The sequence below is a fragment of the Dromiciops gliroides genome, chromosome 5, assembly GCF_019393635.1.
Source record: "Dromiciops gliroides isolate mDroGli1 chromosome 5, mDroGli1.pri, whole genome shotgun sequence".
Classification (NCBI taxonomy): domain Eukaryota; kingdom Metazoa; phylum Chordata; class Mammalia; order Microbiotheria; family Microbiotheriidae; genus Dromiciops; species Dromiciops gliroides.
In genome coordinates, this window is record NC_057865.1 from 54,877,746 (window position 1) to 54,894,441 (window position 16,696).

The window sequence follows — 16,696 nt, forward strand, 5'->3', positions numbered from 1 at the left end:
AGTTAAGGATCAACCATTCTTCCTTTCTTTTAAAGCCCCACTCATAACCTATCTCCTCTGGGAAGTCTCCTCCAACTCTGTTAGTCCATACTGACCTCTCCTTTCTCTGAACTCCTTTATCATTATATTATTTCAACTGCAAAATTTAGCACTTAACCTGATGCTATCTAATTGGTTTCTCATAATTAAATGTTCCCTCGCCAAACAGATGGTCAGCTCTCTCAGGGTAAGGACCTTCTCCTTAGTCCTTCAAAGTAAATATTACAGTATTGGAAAAATAGTTCATGGTGGACAAATATTCCTTGATTCATTGACTTGAATGTACTGTGTATCTTCAGATTTTCCTAAGAGCCGTAGAAGGAGAAGAGAGACTAGGAAATCTTCCTTACGTTCTAGCCTTTTGGCATATTTCTGACTCTTTTCACCAACTATAGTCCCTCTCTTCTCACTTTGCCCATTAAAGAATGACAGAAAAGAAGGAAAATGGCTATACAGCATCAGAACTTGATAAAGTGAGGGTGTCCCCTGGGCCTCAGATAATGAAATTCAAGGCCATTAGCAAGCAGTAAGACAGCTGCAGTTCCGAATGCTTTAAAAGAAACTTATAAGCCCCTAGGGCCCTAAACCCTCAAGTTACAATTGATTTTGGCTGCATCTCTCTCACTATGGGATGCAATCTTGTTAATGCTGAAAGACTGTATGCTCCTGAGACGGCTGATATGCAATATCTTAACCACAACCCATTGGATCCAACAAAAATGGGATCTTATCAAGGACCAAGCAAAGGAAAGAAGCCCCCCAAAGCAGTCCCAGCAGACCCTATATTCTCCCAGTCCGATACCTTGATTTGTAGAATCTCCCTTCCTGCCTGTCTCTGTGTGATACCTGCAGCAAATATACAGCATTTCTTAGAAAGACAGACGAAGAAAACACTGTGGCTGCTTGCTGATGTTCAATGGCATGTTCGTTCCTCGCTAATGATCACATTTTTTGATTATGGCACTTTAGAAGTGTATGTGACCTTAGAAATCAGCTAGTCCAACAGTGAGTCATCTAGATTCTGAGGCTGCCTCTCTATGTTCTACTCTATGACTTTCATGAATAATGAAAATACCCGGTGTAGAACATATTAACTTCCTACAGAGAAGGCTCAAAGCGCATATTAGACCAAAAAAAAGCACTCATGCCCAAACTGATAAAATTGCATGTCATCGGCCCAGTGTCCAGAAACCAATAGCACCTGGAATGGGCATAGTAGCAAGCTCCACTTTTGTTCTTTAGTCAGTGTGCACCTCTCCCCCCTCCCTATATACCTCTGAAAGCCTAAACCTTGTGTTCCATAGGCTTTAGAGTTAGGGTGGGACCTTTGGGGTTTTTTTTTTGTTTTGTTTCTTGGGTTTTGGGTGAGGCAATTGGGGTTAAGTGACTTGCCCAGGGTCACACAGCTACTAAATGTCAAGTGTCTGAGGCTGGATTTGAACTCAGGTCTTCCTGAATCCAGAGCCAGTGCTCTATCCACTGAGCCACCTAGCTGCCCCTGGGTGGGACCTTTGGGATTATCTACTTTAATCCTCTCTCGTGACAGAAAAAGAACTGAGATCCTGCCATACGCAGGTAAGCAGGGAATTTAGATATTGAGCACAAATTCAAGGCTAGGTTATTCTAACCCCAGTCTTTTCTCTACAACATAGGGTCTCTTCTACCATTGTCTTAGTGGGATCTGTCATGAGTTTCTGCCACGAATTCAGACTCTTTAAAAGAAATTTGTAAGTGATTATTAGGTTTAGACATGACAGTCGGTAAGCTTTGGTCTGCCAGTAGAAGTCTGTCCTAAGACAGTGTTTACAATGTGTTTTCCTAGCATGGGAATCCATTGAGGGAAACCTTCTCTACTCACTTCCTAAAGTCAACAATAACAAATGAAGTAATTACCAGAGGCCCAATGGGTGGGCGGGGACTGTTTGTACTATGGTGACTCAAAATTAACAGCATGTAAGAGACAAAAATACCGGACTGGCAGGCAAGACACCTGGCTTGTCATCTCTTCTCCACCATGAGTGAACTACATAATCTTGGACAAACCATAACTTCTCTGGGCTAAGCTTCCTTCATTTGTAAAATGAAGGGGTTGAAATCATACGAATTTGTATTCACATAGTTGTTGAAGCACTTTCCTCATGATAACCCTGTAAGTTATATAGTGAAAATATATAATCTTTACAGATGAGAAAACAGGCTCAGAGAGGTCAGAAGACTTGTCCCCATGGCTAGTGAGTCTCTAAGCTGGTATCTAAACAAGTTAGGCATCTAGATTTTTGGTGAAGCAGCCCATTAAACTGCCAGCTGGTCCTAAAGGTTAGAAAGTCCTTTTTTATTTACTGACCTTCAATAAGGCTACCTGTAATTTCTGCCCATTTGGTCCCTGTTCCATATCCTCTGGAACCACACAGGGTAAGCCTATTTTCTCTTCCACAGGATGTCTCTTCAACGTTTGGGGACAGCCTACCACCTGGCTCTTCCTTCCCCCACCCCCCCACCCCCCCCACACACACATAGCTCTCTTTCATAATAAACATGACCAGTTCCACCAATTGTTCCTCATGACCTCATATGACATGAGGTCATGATCTCCCCAGCTAATCCTATCAGCGTTACCTGAACCCTGTCTAGCTTGTCACTGTGCTTCCTTAAATGGAATTTGAAATAATAATCGGTGCAATTCAGTAGAAAGGACATTAGCTATGGAATCCGAGATTCTGGGTTCAAATCACATCTTGGCCACTTACTACCTGTGTTGCTATGAGCAAAGTGCTGAACCCTTCTGGGCCTCAGTTTCTTCATCTGCAAAAGGAGAGGAGTGGACTAATACCATCAAAGGTCCCTTCCAGCTGCGAGTCTGACCAATGGAAAGAAGAGGAGCACTATCACCTCCCTACTTCCATTAAGGCATCCTTGCTATTGTTGTTCAGCTGTTCAGTTGTGTCTGACTCTTTGTGACCCCAAAAAGATTATCTGACCTTGCTTAGAGACCATGTCACACAAATTGTGGTCAACAGAACTCCTGAAGGTCATTTTCACTGTTAAGTCAGGCCTGAAGCAACCTCTACTTTTGTAGATATTTTTTTGCTAGACAATAAAACACTGGAACTTAAGATTTCAAATTGATCCCTGCTGCATTCCCTCTTGTGAGGTTAGACCCACAGTTATGAATGACACTTCCGAATCTTGATTCCTGGCCAACCAAGTGCTATCCCACTCCGTTTTGTGTTGATGATCACGCCATCTGTGTCTTCATTTAATTTATTGAGGAAAGTATTGAACAGGACAGGACGGGTCTATGAGAGGAACTTCAGGCATGACACAAAGGACTTTGGTCTGAGTTGATAAAGATCCATTAATCAGCAGTGTTTGGGAATGGTGTTCAATCAGTTTGAAATGCACCTAAAACACACTGTCTCTCTCCACCTTTCTCCACCTTTTCTCCTATTTTGCATAGGAATGTCATAAGAGATGCTGTCAAATGCCTTAATGAAAACCTAATAATTTATATCTTTGGTAATTAGCTTAGTCCCCCGAACATTACATACCACCCCCACAAAAGAATGTGATCATTCTTAGTGTGATTCGTCTTAGTGAAATAGTGATGGTAACACTGATGATGATAAGAATAACTAATTTACATAATACTTTTACAGTTTATAACAAGATTCCCTGCAACAAATCTTATAAAAACAGTTTTCTTTCTCTCCGTTTCTAATGGGGAGGCATTGAATGGAAAGGAAAGGGTAGCACTCAAGAAATCAAAAAGTAAAGGCCATTGCAACATTTGTTTTTAAATGCACAGAAGAGAGCAGAAGGAAGCTGAGAAGGAAGCAGATAAGCAGTACGATTTTGAAAGTAATGTGTAGACATTATCATATACTTCTTTTAAAAAAAAAAAGCAAGCAACATGAAATGGAAATTCAAAGTTTCAGGTAGAATTTTCATTTTGTATTCTACTGAGTATATGGAAATACCACGTTTTAAGTTCGGAACTTTAAAAATGATCAATTAAAAACAAATGTAACGCTAAACAGTGTAAAAATTACCTTGACTTTACAGATGAGAAAACAGGGAGAGAAGCCAAGTGATTTGTTCCAGATATCACCATTTCTAGAGAGAGTGAGCAGCTCTATCCTCCCATCAAGGCAAGTTTCTAAGCTTAAGAATCATCTTTTTATCCACCTGCTCTCTCATTCCCCACGTTTTAAACAGTGTCCAAGTCATGAGATCACAGGACCAGAAATCAAGATCTGGGAGGGACCTCTTGCTGAAGGTCACACATGCAGTAAACGCAGAAGGTAGGCTATGAATCCAAGATTCACTGGCTCCAGAAATCAGCTCTCTCCCCCGGTGCCACCTGCCGACCTCTGCCACTCCCCACACTTATATCTATTTGAAGGAGCAACCACCCCAGTCTTCTCACTGGGTCTATTGTAATAGCTCCTGATTGGTGTCCATCTTTCTAGTAACTTCATTCGCTCAATACTTATTCGACATACCAGCAAAATAATCTTACCACAGCCTTCTTAAAGGCCTAGCCACAGAATAAGTCTTAGCACAGTTCTATGTCAATGTATAGGGGAGCTAGGTGATACAAAGGTTGGAGCACCTGGCCTGGAGTCGGGAAGGCTCATGTTCCTATTTTACAAATCTGGCCTCAGGCACTTACTACTATGTGACCCTGGACAAGTCACTTAAACCCAGTCTGCCTCAGTTTGCTCATCTGTCAATGAGAAAGAAGGAAATGGCACACCACTCTAGAATCTCTGCCAAGAAAACCCCAAATGGTGTCATGAAGGAAGGGTTGGAAATGAATGAAACAACGAACAACAAAAACATCAACATCTTGTTCAAAAAGTTTCGCTGGCTCCTATTGCCTTAGGATAATCAATCAATCAATCAATAAGTATTCACTGTATCTGTATAGCTATTGGGATGCAAAGACAAAAAATAAAGAATCTGCCTTTGGGGGAGTTTACAATCCATTGCAATATTCCAGTTTCTTCATTTCCTAAGTTCTATGTTACATCAAAATAGGACTCCCTAGACTTCACACATTCTTACATGGGTGGAATGTGCTCCTTTGTTCAGAAGGCTTCTTTTTTAAGAATAATCTCAAGCACCTCTTTGAAGTTTGGGAATTATCTGCATAGAAATGATCACCGAAAGCCATAGGAATGGATGGAACAGCAAAGAAGAGAACCGAGAGGGGAAAGAAAAGCCCAGGACAGAGGCGGAGTGAAGAGATACCTGCACGTAGAGGATGGGGAGAAGGAAAATGAACTAGTGAGTGACGCTGAGAAGAAATAACCAGATGGAGAAGAACTGGGGACGTTTATTATATGCTGGAATTATTGAAATTTGGCATCTAGCTTTTCTGGTCTATACTTTATGCATCTGTAAAAGCGTATGATGGTATTTGCCTGTCGATTTAATCTTAAGTTAAATCTTTTCCATGATTCTTCAGGGTGGTCTTGCAGTTTAACTCAAGTTCTTTCACTCTATTCACCTTAGCCAAGCTGAACAACAGCGAATGTACCCTAAACTTGTCAAACTCTTTCCTGCTTCTGTGTTTTCTGCAAGACATCCTCCAAGACTAAAATGTGGTTTAGCCATGCATCCATCAGCCAATAAGCATCATGCCTACTGTGTGCCAGGCATTGTGCTGGATCCTGGGGATACAAAGACAAAATCAAAACAGTCCTTGGCCTCAAGGAGCTTACATTCTAACAGAGGAGACAATAGGCCCCATATGTAGGTACATACAAAGTGCTTGGGTAAGGGAGGCACCAGTAACTGGAAAGACCGGAAGGTCTCTTATGTAAGGTGAACCTTGAGTTGAAACTTGAAAGAAATTGGGTTTTCAAAGAGGCAGAAGTGAGGAGGGAGTGCACTCCATACATGGAGACAGGAGGTGAAGTACTGGGCAAGAGGAATGGTCAGAAGAGGTGACTAGACTCCATGATGCAGAATAATGTCTACTAAGGTCGGCTGCATCTGCTGGTTGAAAACTTTCTCTTCTTTCCAGACCCAACTCTTGTACTAGTGCATTCATGAAGCTTTCCCTCCATGAATATACTCTAGTATCTTCCCTGGATCTTTCCTTTGCACTAGCTCCTGGGGAGTGGGATCAGAAAAGGCCTCTCGCCAAAGGTGGAATTTAAGCTGAATCTTAAAGGAATCCAGGGAATCTAGAAGGTTTTGGCTGAGAAAAGAAAGAGAGCATTTGAACAACGGGGCACAGCCAGGGCAAGTGACAGAAATGAGGGTCGGAGAGTCATGGGAATAACAAGTATGCCATTTGTTACCAGGATTGCAGTGGATACGGAGCACGCAAAGGGTAAAAAGACTGTAAGGGCAGGAAAGGGGAAGGTTGTGGAGAGCTTTAAATGTCAGGCAGAAGAAATTCATGTTTGATGCTGAAATGAGAAGGAGCCACTGGAGTTTATTAATGGGGACGGGAGCGGGGGGAGGTAAGGGGCATGATCAAAAACCTGTGCCATAGGAAAATCACTTTGGCAGCAAGCAGAGTGGGAAGATAATTGAGGCAGAGATACCATTTAAAAAGGGCTATTGTCACTGGTTCATGTGAGAGGTTGACAGGAAAGTGACAGCATATACAAGAGCTGATACGGATTGAGGGATGACAGAATTTGGCAATGGCTGGGGTGTGGGGCTTGTGAGCAGGATTAAGGAGGGAAGGATGACCTAAGACTGTGAAACTGGAGTGACCAAGAGGATGGCAGTTCTTTCAACAATAATGAGGAAGCTCATGAGTTCTGTTTTGGATGTGTCGAGTTTCAGACGTTTACGGGACAGCCAGCTCGAGACGTCCAAAAGTCAGTCAGTGCTGTAGGACTAGAGCTCAGGCGATGAGGCTGGCCATAGGATCTGAGAATTATCTGCACAGAGTTGATGGATTGCCGGGTGAGACAGCATGGAGTGAGTATAGAAGAGGACGCAGGACACAGCCCTGGGGGACATTCACAGTTAGTGGGATTGCCTGGATGAAAAACCAGAAGAGATGACTGAAAAGAAGTAGACAGATGAGGGGGAGGCGGAAGAAGAAGAAGAGGGGAAAGAAAGAGGAAAAAAGGAGGAGAAGAAGAAGGAGGAGGAGGAAGAAGAAGGAGGAGGAGGAGAAGAAGGAGAAGAAAGAGAGAAGAAAGGGAGTAGAGAGATGGGGGAGGAGAGAGAGAGGTGTCATGGAATTTGCGAAGTATGAATAACAGGGTATTGTTCTCTCATTTTCAGAAATGAGCACACCTAATCTCGCAGAGATAAGATGACTTGCCCTAACCTAGGGTCACCCAAATCTCCACAGGAAGGATTCATATCTGGGACTCTCTCGACTTCCAGTTCAAGTCTGAGGCTTGGCTACCACCTTGCTACATCCGTGGTAGCTTTCCTCTGTACATTTTTTTAGCCTGGCCAGTTCGTCTGTAGAATATTATTAGTCACACCCTTGTGGTCATGCATCCCTCAGTCATTTTAGTCATATTTAAATGTTCTCTATCATGTTTCTGCCTTCAGGACTGTGGTTTCCAAAGAGTACAAACACCCATGATACATAGAGATGATCCTTAAGGTCCCTTCGATCTAAAAAAATTAACATCACATGATTTCATTGTGTTGATCAGCTTCCTTAAATCCCTAGAAGTAGACATGTTTCCCCAAGGAAACATGATGCTTTGGGTTCATTTAGATCAGTGATGTAAAACTCAAACACAAACAGATCTCTTTGGGTGGCACACTGACTTAGGAAAACCACAAATTAACATTACCCATGTTGGCTTATATTTTTATTTATGTTGCTAACCATTCCCTAATTACATCTGGTTTGGCAACATTTGGGAGTTTGGTGGGAGGTAAGTTTAACACCCCTGACTATGAAAAAATGTGATGAAGGAGTGCCACAGGGTACCGTAGTATAATATTCTTCTTAATCTTTTGCTTCTTCTGAATTATGATAGCTGCACATTACAATGATTCCTGCAGTGGTTGTCCCTGTCTAGATTTGCAGAGAGGCAGCAGGATGGAATAAACAGAGCTATGGAACCAGGAAGCCTTGTGGTCAAGACCTGCCTCAGACACATACTAGCTATGTGACCACGGGGAAATCTCTTAGCTTCTCAGTTCCTTAGACAATTCTCAAAGAAGCTAAATATGTTCAAAATTGAACTCAACTTTCTACCAAAACTTTCTCCTCTTACTAACTTCCTTATTATTAAGGGCACCATCTTGTTTGTACATAGCCGTTTGCATGTTGTCTCTCCTACTAGATTATAAATTCCTTGAGGGCAGGGATGGTTTGTGGCCTTCTTTATATTTCCAGCACTTTAGTGTGGTGCCCGGCATATAGTAGGTGCTTAACAAATGCGTCTTCACTAATGCATTGGCAGAGTGGTTTGCACACCAGGTATTTCCTAGGCCCACAAAATCAGAGGTTCAGACCCTTCACATAGTCTATTAAAAAAATCTCAGGTCATAACAGACAATAACATGAAGGTCTACTTGCCATTTTTTCTGAAAGTCAGCACGAGGTCTGAAAATAACAATAGAATTAATGATTTGTCTTCAAGGGGTCAGCTAAGCACCTGCTTTGGGTCTCCTACAAAACTTTCTGACTAAATAGGCCAAATAATGCAACCTCTCATTGTCTTTCCATATTTTTCTCCCCCTTCACTTTCTTCCTTTCTCTCATACTAATGATGTCTCCCTATGGCAAACTATGAACAAGTGAGATTCAGGCTGCCTTGTACTGAGAAAGCTTGTTGGAGCTGCCCTCAAGATTCACTCCTCTGATCTCAGCCCCTCTAGGATGACACCCTCAGTCTACTGTGAATAACATACATGACACCATGGCCCTGGAATTAATAGAGGCACAAAATTCTATCCATTACCCTTGACCATTCATAGTCAGAGCCAAGTGTATTCAGCTCCAAACAAACAGCAAAAGGGGAGATTTAGTTCAGGCCATGCTGGACATGTGTTTTGTGGGAGGTGGAGAGGTTAGAGAACAAGTGCGGAGCCCAGTTCTTTTGACTTTAATTGGGCTCCCCAAGTATTCCCCACTTCTGAGCATATATAAATCATCTTTGAATATTTCTACTTTTCTTTTCTTTTCTTTTTTTTTTTTTTTGGTGAGACAATTGAGGTTAAATGACTTGCCCAGGGTCACACAGCTAGTAAGTGTCAAGTGTCTGAGGCTGGATTTGAAACTCAGGTGCTCCTGGATTCCGGGGCTGGTGCTCTATCCACTGCACCACCTAGCTGCCCCTACTTTCTTTCTTCGTCTTCCTTTTTCCCTTTCCTTTCTGCTATTCTTTTCCTTTTCTCCCTCCTGACCCCTCAATGACCAAAAAATAGGGGTTTACAGCTGAGTGGAGGATACTAGGGTTAGGGGAGTAAACCCCATTCCAAACCCCCCCTCACCCGCAATATGCCTGAAACGTTGGCCCTGATGGTTTCTAGAAGTCTTGTTCTGCAAATACTCTGCCTCTCCTGAGATTAAAAATTAAGCTTTCATTACTATCTGAGAGGTCCTTCACTTCATTCTCATGGTTTAAAGCCCTTATAAAATTATTTATGAGACATATTGCCTTGTACTTGGGAAAAAAGCACGGCTGTCATACTCACTGGAATGCTTTTGCATCACTAAAATGTTCTCTTTATGACTGACTCAAATGCTGATTCTGCTCATTTTGCCCTAGAGGGGCAAAATTCATTCATAGACTTTTTTTTTTTTTTTTTAGTGAGGCAATTTGGGGTTAAGTGACTTGCCCAGGGTCACACAGCTAGTTAAGTGTTAAGTGTCTGAGGCCGGATTTGAACTCAGGTCCTCCTGATTCCAGGACCGGTGCTCTATCCACTGTGCCATCTAGCTGCCCCCATTCATAGACTTTTAGAGCTAGAAGACCTGCTGGTTGGGGAGGGGGGGTAACTGTTTTTGTGACATGAGCCCTTTGGCAGCAGTCTGCAAAGTCTATGGACCCCTTTCATAAGATACATAGGATTACAAAGGAAATCAATTCTACTGAAATGCAATTATCAAAAAAATTTTTTAATAAATTCACGGACTTTAAGCTAAGAACTCCTGCTTTGGACCCATCTCTCACTTTATAGGGGTCAACCCTAGGAATTACAGTGACCAGCCCAATAACACACGGCTAGTTTGGGGGCAGAGCCAGAACTAGGATCCTCTTCTCTAGCCCTAACCTCACCAGCCAGCCTCTGCTCACTGTACCCCATTGGCATACTACATTCTTTCACAAAGAGTTGTTGGAAGTGGAAATTGAGAAAGAGGAAGGATGGTCTCAACAATCCACAAATTTTGTTAAGTTAATTAATTTACCATTCAGTCATTTCTCTCATTTCTGACTCTCATGACCCTCATTTGGGGTTTTCTTGGAGAAGATAACTCAGTGGTTTGCCAATTCCTTCTGCAAATCATTTTACAGATGAGGAAATTGAGGCAAACAAGGTTAAGTGACCTGGCCAGGGTCACCCAGCTAGTAAGTGTCTGCGGCTGAATTTGAACTCAGGAAGATGAGTCTTCTTGACTTCAGGCCTAGTACTTTATCCACTGGGCCACCTACCAGCTAACCTGGATAATTCACACCCAGGAGCTCACAGTCTAACTTACATTTTAGATAAACAAGCCCCTGAGAATTGGGGAGGGCATCTCAACTAGAGTCATCTAAAATAAACAGGATGGTGATTTCCCAGGACATTAATAAAAGTTAAATAGACTAGGCTGACCTTGGCATCTGAAGAGAACTTAAGACCCCAAAAGATAATATGGAATTTCAGGCACTTAAATGGATGCTCAGATTCACCACCATGAAGAAGGATGTGGAGAAGTATCTCTGAATTCAAAAGCATCCCTGAGGGGGGGAAACCATCTGATGGTCCTGTTTTGGAGGCAAAGAGTCAGAGAAGCTGGGTTCAGATCCTGATTCTACCACCTACTCATTTCATGGGTGACTTTAGGCAAAGCCCTTCCCTGGGCTTCTCTTTCTCGTTGGTACAATGGATGACTCTAGGGGCCCTTGTTGGTCTAGCCAATGATTCCATTTTCCAAGTACAGTTTTGGATCACAGAAAGCGAAAAATCCAGTATAAAAGTCCTTATTTTAGAGCTGAGGAAACTGTCGCCCAGAAGTGTTCATCCAATTAAATTCAATAGACATTCTTTAAGTTTCTATTGTACATAAAGCTAAGACCAGAATTTAAAAAAAAACAAACTTGACATTTACACATAGTGCTTTTTAGGGTTTCCGAAGTATTTGATACAGATCTCATTTCATCCCCACAACAACTCTCTGAGCTGGTGAAACTGCTGATATTATTCATATTATCCGTATTTTATAGATGAGGAAACTGAGCCTCCAAGTTCAAACAAGCAGTACGTAGCAGAACTTGACTTTGAACCCAGGTGCCCTGACCTGAAATCTGGAGCTCTTTCTATTTGTGTCTGGACGCTGATTATTTTTAATGGTAAAATAAAACTTTCATTCTTAGGAAGTTGAATGACTTGTGTCTTGTTACCAAAGCAACACTACAACTTTCCTACCTTCATCCGGGAATGGTGTTCCATGACTGGCTCTGTCTTTTCTCAAAAGGAGAAAATAGACGTCAGAAATTTAATTTCAGCTGGCAATGGAAAAGGCAAAAATGTTTCCATGGGCTAAATTGGTGTCCTCCAGGGGACTAGGGATAAAAATTAAATTGCTCCCCTCAACAAGTTAGGCAGAAGCTTAATCCAGAACTTAAGAAAATAGACAGAAAGACAGAGATAGAAAGACAGAGAGAGTGAGAGACAGAGACAGAGAGAGTGAAAGACAGAGACAGAGGGACAGACACACAAAGAGAAAGACAGAAACAGAGACAGAGACAAAGAGAGAGAAAAGAGATGGAGACAGAGACAGAGAGAGAAATTCCTAACAGCACATTTTACATTAGAACCTCTTTAAGCTTTCTAATAAAATTAAATGGGGGGGGGCAGCTAGTGGCACAGTGGATAAAGCACCAGCCCTGGATTCAGGAGGACACTGAGTTCAACTCCAGCCTCAGATACTTGACACTTACTTACTAGCTGTATGACCCTGGGCAAGTCACTTAATTCCCATTGCCCCAAAAGGAAAGAAAATTAAATGGGGGGGGTTAGGGGAGAGGGACGGTTTGTAGAGTAGCATGTTTGTCACAGAAAAAGTGACCAAATAGGACCAAATAGGAAGGACCCAGGTAAGATCAGAGAAATGGATGATGACCCACAACAAGTACAAGAAGTTTTGCTCATTAATGTTGCAGCAAATTTAACTGTGGTTCCATCAGTCATTAGGTAAAACCATTCTTAACCAATACAAACCAAGGCTATTTTTGTTTTACTGGCTTCTCTTTCATTTTAATCAAAATCTTTCATTCTAATCAAAATCAGTGACTCTTGAAATGGCAACTGTGACTATGGTGATTTTAAATAGATACAAATAACAGAGAAAAAAATCTCTTTAACTCTGAAATCTCAGTCTCTCCTTCTATAATGAGCAGGGTGAAGGAAAGATCTCTCAGGGCCCCTTTTAGCTCTAGCATGCTGAGATTTCCAAGGTATGGAAATGGAAGGAGGCCCCATGGCACAGGAGAGGGACAGAGGAGGCATTGATCAGTGTGCAGAGCATGTTATCAGGATGGGCTGGGCTCACCCTCCACCTCTGACATGAGCTGTGCAAGCACTTAATCTTTTGGAGCCTCAGTTTCCTCATCTATCAAAAAGGAGAAAATGCAACCTGTAATAACCACCTCAACAGGCTGGTGGAGGCTCAAATGGGATTATCCAAAACACTTTGCAAACTTTAAAACACCATAAGAAGACCCATTTTTACTCCTGCTTTATTTGACCTTGGACACTAAGCGCCACATGACCTTATTTGCCCAAGTCCCTGAACATTCCTGAGTTTCCCCTTCCTTATCTGTAAAAACAACTGGGATGGATTAAATAATCCCTTGGGTTCTTTCCAGTTCAGAAAGTGCTAGAAACCCTAAGCAGCCTTTGACCCTGATGAATCTGCCTCATGAGAACACGTGCTTACAAAAAGAAAAAAATTAATGAAAGTAAGGCAACGAAGTGGACGTCAGACAAGCCATTTAACCTCTATGGGCCTCAGAGCCTCGTCTGTAAAATGCACTTTAGGATCTCCCAGTCTCAGTGGCAGTGTCTTGATCTCAATATCCTCCCCTACTTCTTAGTATGCATTCCCTTCAGGGTTCATTCGGTTCAACGGGCTGAGGTTCACCATTACCACATTATTTTTCTTTCCATCCTCACCTAGAGTTTCTAACCTTTATCTCTTTCTTATCTTCTTTGGCTTTTGAACCCGGAGGATAATTACTTTAGGTAAATAATCTATCTCCAGAAGATTCCACCTTGTCTCCAGACAAATCAGTAAGGGTGAATGTATGGGATCAACTAAGGAAACTCACCTCAATGGAGCTCTGCGGACAGTGGCTCTGGCCTTCTAGTTCCACTCGGGTAAAGTTGAGATGGATCTTTTCACCAGGAGGCTGCGTAATGATATAGATGCACTGTCTGTTGTGAATGTAAGAGCTGGGCCAATTGGGAGAGATGAGGGTCCCTTCAGCATCTGTGTAATTTCCTCCACAATCAGGATCCACTGGGATCAGATCAAAAGAAAGAGATGTTTGTGCAAAACCCAATGAATCACCTGGTTCACAACAGGGGCACACCTGTACATCAGTTAACACAGGTATGCCTACCTTCACCCTCTTTCAAAGGGCCATGCCTTAAAATATACATGTTCCAGTTTAGCTTGACTTCTCATTCTTAAAAATGTATGGTAGGGGCAGCTAGGTGGCACAGTGGATAGAGCATTGGTCCTGGATTCAGGAGGTCCTGAGTTCAAATCCAGCCTCAGACACTTGACACTTACTAGCTGTGTGACCCTGGGCAAGTCACTTAACCCCAATTGCCTCACCAAAAAAAAATGCATGGTGACAAGACAGATAAATAAGAGAATGAGTGCTCTGCTCAATATTTCTATTCCAATTCAACAAAGACTCCCTGCCACATTCCCTGGTTCACCCCAGAACCACAAATCTGCTGTTCCTTTTACATCTCTTAGTGCACCTGTGGCTCTGTCTGTTAAATGGTGACCATAGGCTCTGGGGCCATTGAAAGATTATTGCAAAAATATTTAAGACTTTTATAAAAGTAATCATGAAAAAGCCCTCTCCAGACAACTATTATTATTATTATTATTTCTAGTAAATCGCCTCCAGTACCAAATAATCCTTGCACGTGTCCCTTCGTCCCCTCCGTTTCATTGTGAAGTCAGGATGAGCAGATTGCTTACCGACTGAACTGATGTAGGTGATATGAAAGCCTTTGTCACTCCCTAAGGAATCAGAGTGAAAATGAATCCTGCAAAGGGACCCGTGGTCTCCAGAGGTGGCGCCGACGAGGTGTTGTAGAACTTCCCAAGTACAGGGTCACTATTCAGGGAACCATCTCGGACCTAAACAAAAGAAAAAGAAATGAGAGCCCACAGAGTGGCTAGATTTTTTTTAATAAATAATCAACCAAACAAGCATCGATTAGGTGCCAGTGTGATATGCCAGACACCTGAGCTATGAAGGGGGGTGAGGAGGATAAAAACCACAATGAATCAGTCCTTGTCTTCAAGGAGCTTACATTCTATCAGAAAAGCCCACACATATTCATGCAAGTAAGTATACAATGTAAAATTGCTCCGTACAAATGGGTCACATTTCTCCCTTCCAAAATACACAGCATGGCACATTCACTGCTCCAGATGGGATCATTCCTAGGGACTCGCGGATGCAGCCCAGAGGTAGGGTTGGCAGCAAACATTCCTAGGCAAGACAAGCAAACCCAACCAAGCCAAGTCATAAACCCAGAGGCTGGTTCAGGGAACAATTTCCTGAGCAGTAAAGTCAATGGCTCCTCATTACTATAGCATCACTTTCTTGGCTGAGGAAGTCGCCTTTGGGACCACTCATGCTCTTAAAATAATGGCTCCAGGAGATTTTTTCATATTACCTAGAGGTATTCTGGCTGGTGTTGGTAAGGCTGCCCTTTAACGGCTGCTTTTGCACCTCCACCCTCCACACCAGAAGTCCTTAGACCATGCCAGACGGAGCATGCCCCCACCCCTACCCTAACCCTACCACGGGTAGCCTTCCACCTCTTGTTCCAAAAAACAGTCATCAAATCAGCACTATTAAATTTTTGCATACGCCCTCCCAGACCAAAACACCCTTCCTTGGCTACCACTGCCCTATATACACTGTCTCCCTTTATTAGACAGTAAGTCAAGGCTTTCCGGATTTTGTACTTATACCTGCAGCAATTAGCATAGTGAACAGCACATAGTAAGGCCATTAATAAATGTCTTTTCGTTCATTCTTCAATATATATATGAGTGACAGCTGGGTACAAAGATATATGGAGTTAGAGGATATTGGTTCAAATCCTACCTCTAAACACTTACTACCTGTATCGGTCAGTCAATAAACATTTAAGTACCTTCTATGTGCTAGGCATTGTGCTAAACACTGAGGATACAAAAAGAGGCAAAAGATAGTTCCTGCCCTTAAGGAGCTCACAATCTCACAAGGGGAAACAACAAGCAGATAATTATGTATGAACAAGCTATATGCGGAATAGATAGGAAATAATTGAAAGAGGGAAGGGGCTGGAATTAAGAGGGGTTGGGGAAAAGACTTCCTTTAGAAGATGGCATTTTAGTTGGGGCTCTTAGGAAACAAGGAAAGCCAAAGGTGGAGATGAAAAGGAAAAGCATTCCAGGCATGGGGGACAGCCAAGGAAAATGCCCGGGAGGGGAAGCTAGATGGTGCCATGGATAAAGCACCAAGTCTAGATTCAGGAGGACCTGAGTTCAAATCTGGCTTCAGACGCTTGACACTTACTAGCCGTGTGACCTTGGGCAAGTCACTTCACTCTCACTGCCCTGCAAAAAAAAAAAAAATGCCCGGGAGCCAAAAGAGATGGAGTGTCTTATTCACGCAAGGCCAGGGAGCCCAACATCACCAGATCAATGTCTGGACAAGTGATTTATCCTCTCTGGGCCTCAGTCCCCTCATCAATAAAATGACGGCTGCTATGTCCTCCTCTTACTGCTCCCAATCTATATGATCCAACAATATCAGATGACTTGGGTATCATTTTTTGCCTTTCTAAATATCATTGTATATCCTGGAGGCTATTTATGTTGATTTTGGCAAAAGCTGTCTCTACTCCTCTTTAGAGTGGCCTTGTTTACTAAACATTCTTCTTGGGTTTTTTTAAGATGCTATGTGTCTGGAATATGATAAACTTCCAGGGAATAAAGAAACCACCAGGAATCAAACACATGTAAAGAAAGTAGAAAACTTGATGGCAGCAATGCCAATTACTTCCCAACTGGGTCTGTGTACCCAAAGAAACATGAAGTAAAACCAGAGGAGTTGTCAGACTGATAAAGTCTGATGGTGGTGGGCAGGGGGAGAGGAGAGAGAATTTTGTACCAGTTAAATAGAAACCTTTTATAGATTTTGCCTTGGAAAGCCTTTTATTCATTGTAAGTTGTTTAACTGTTTAGGATTCTGCTGTAAAGAAG

The 16,696-nt window shown here is 42.4% G+C and overlaps 1 protein-coding gene across 1 annotated transcript in view; it reads right to left on the reverse strand.

The window, feature by feature from the left end:
• CUBN (cubilin) overlaps positions 1-16,696 on the reverse strand; it is a 294,282-nt gene that overhangs the window by 246,698 nt on the left and 30,888 nt on the right. The window contains 3 exon segments of the mRNA XM_043967014.1: positions 13,521-13,711; positions 14,411-14,479; positions 14,482-14,572. Of these exon segments, the coding sequence (XP_043822949.1) occupies positions 13,521-13,711; positions 14,411-14,479; positions 14,482-14,572 (351 nt within the window).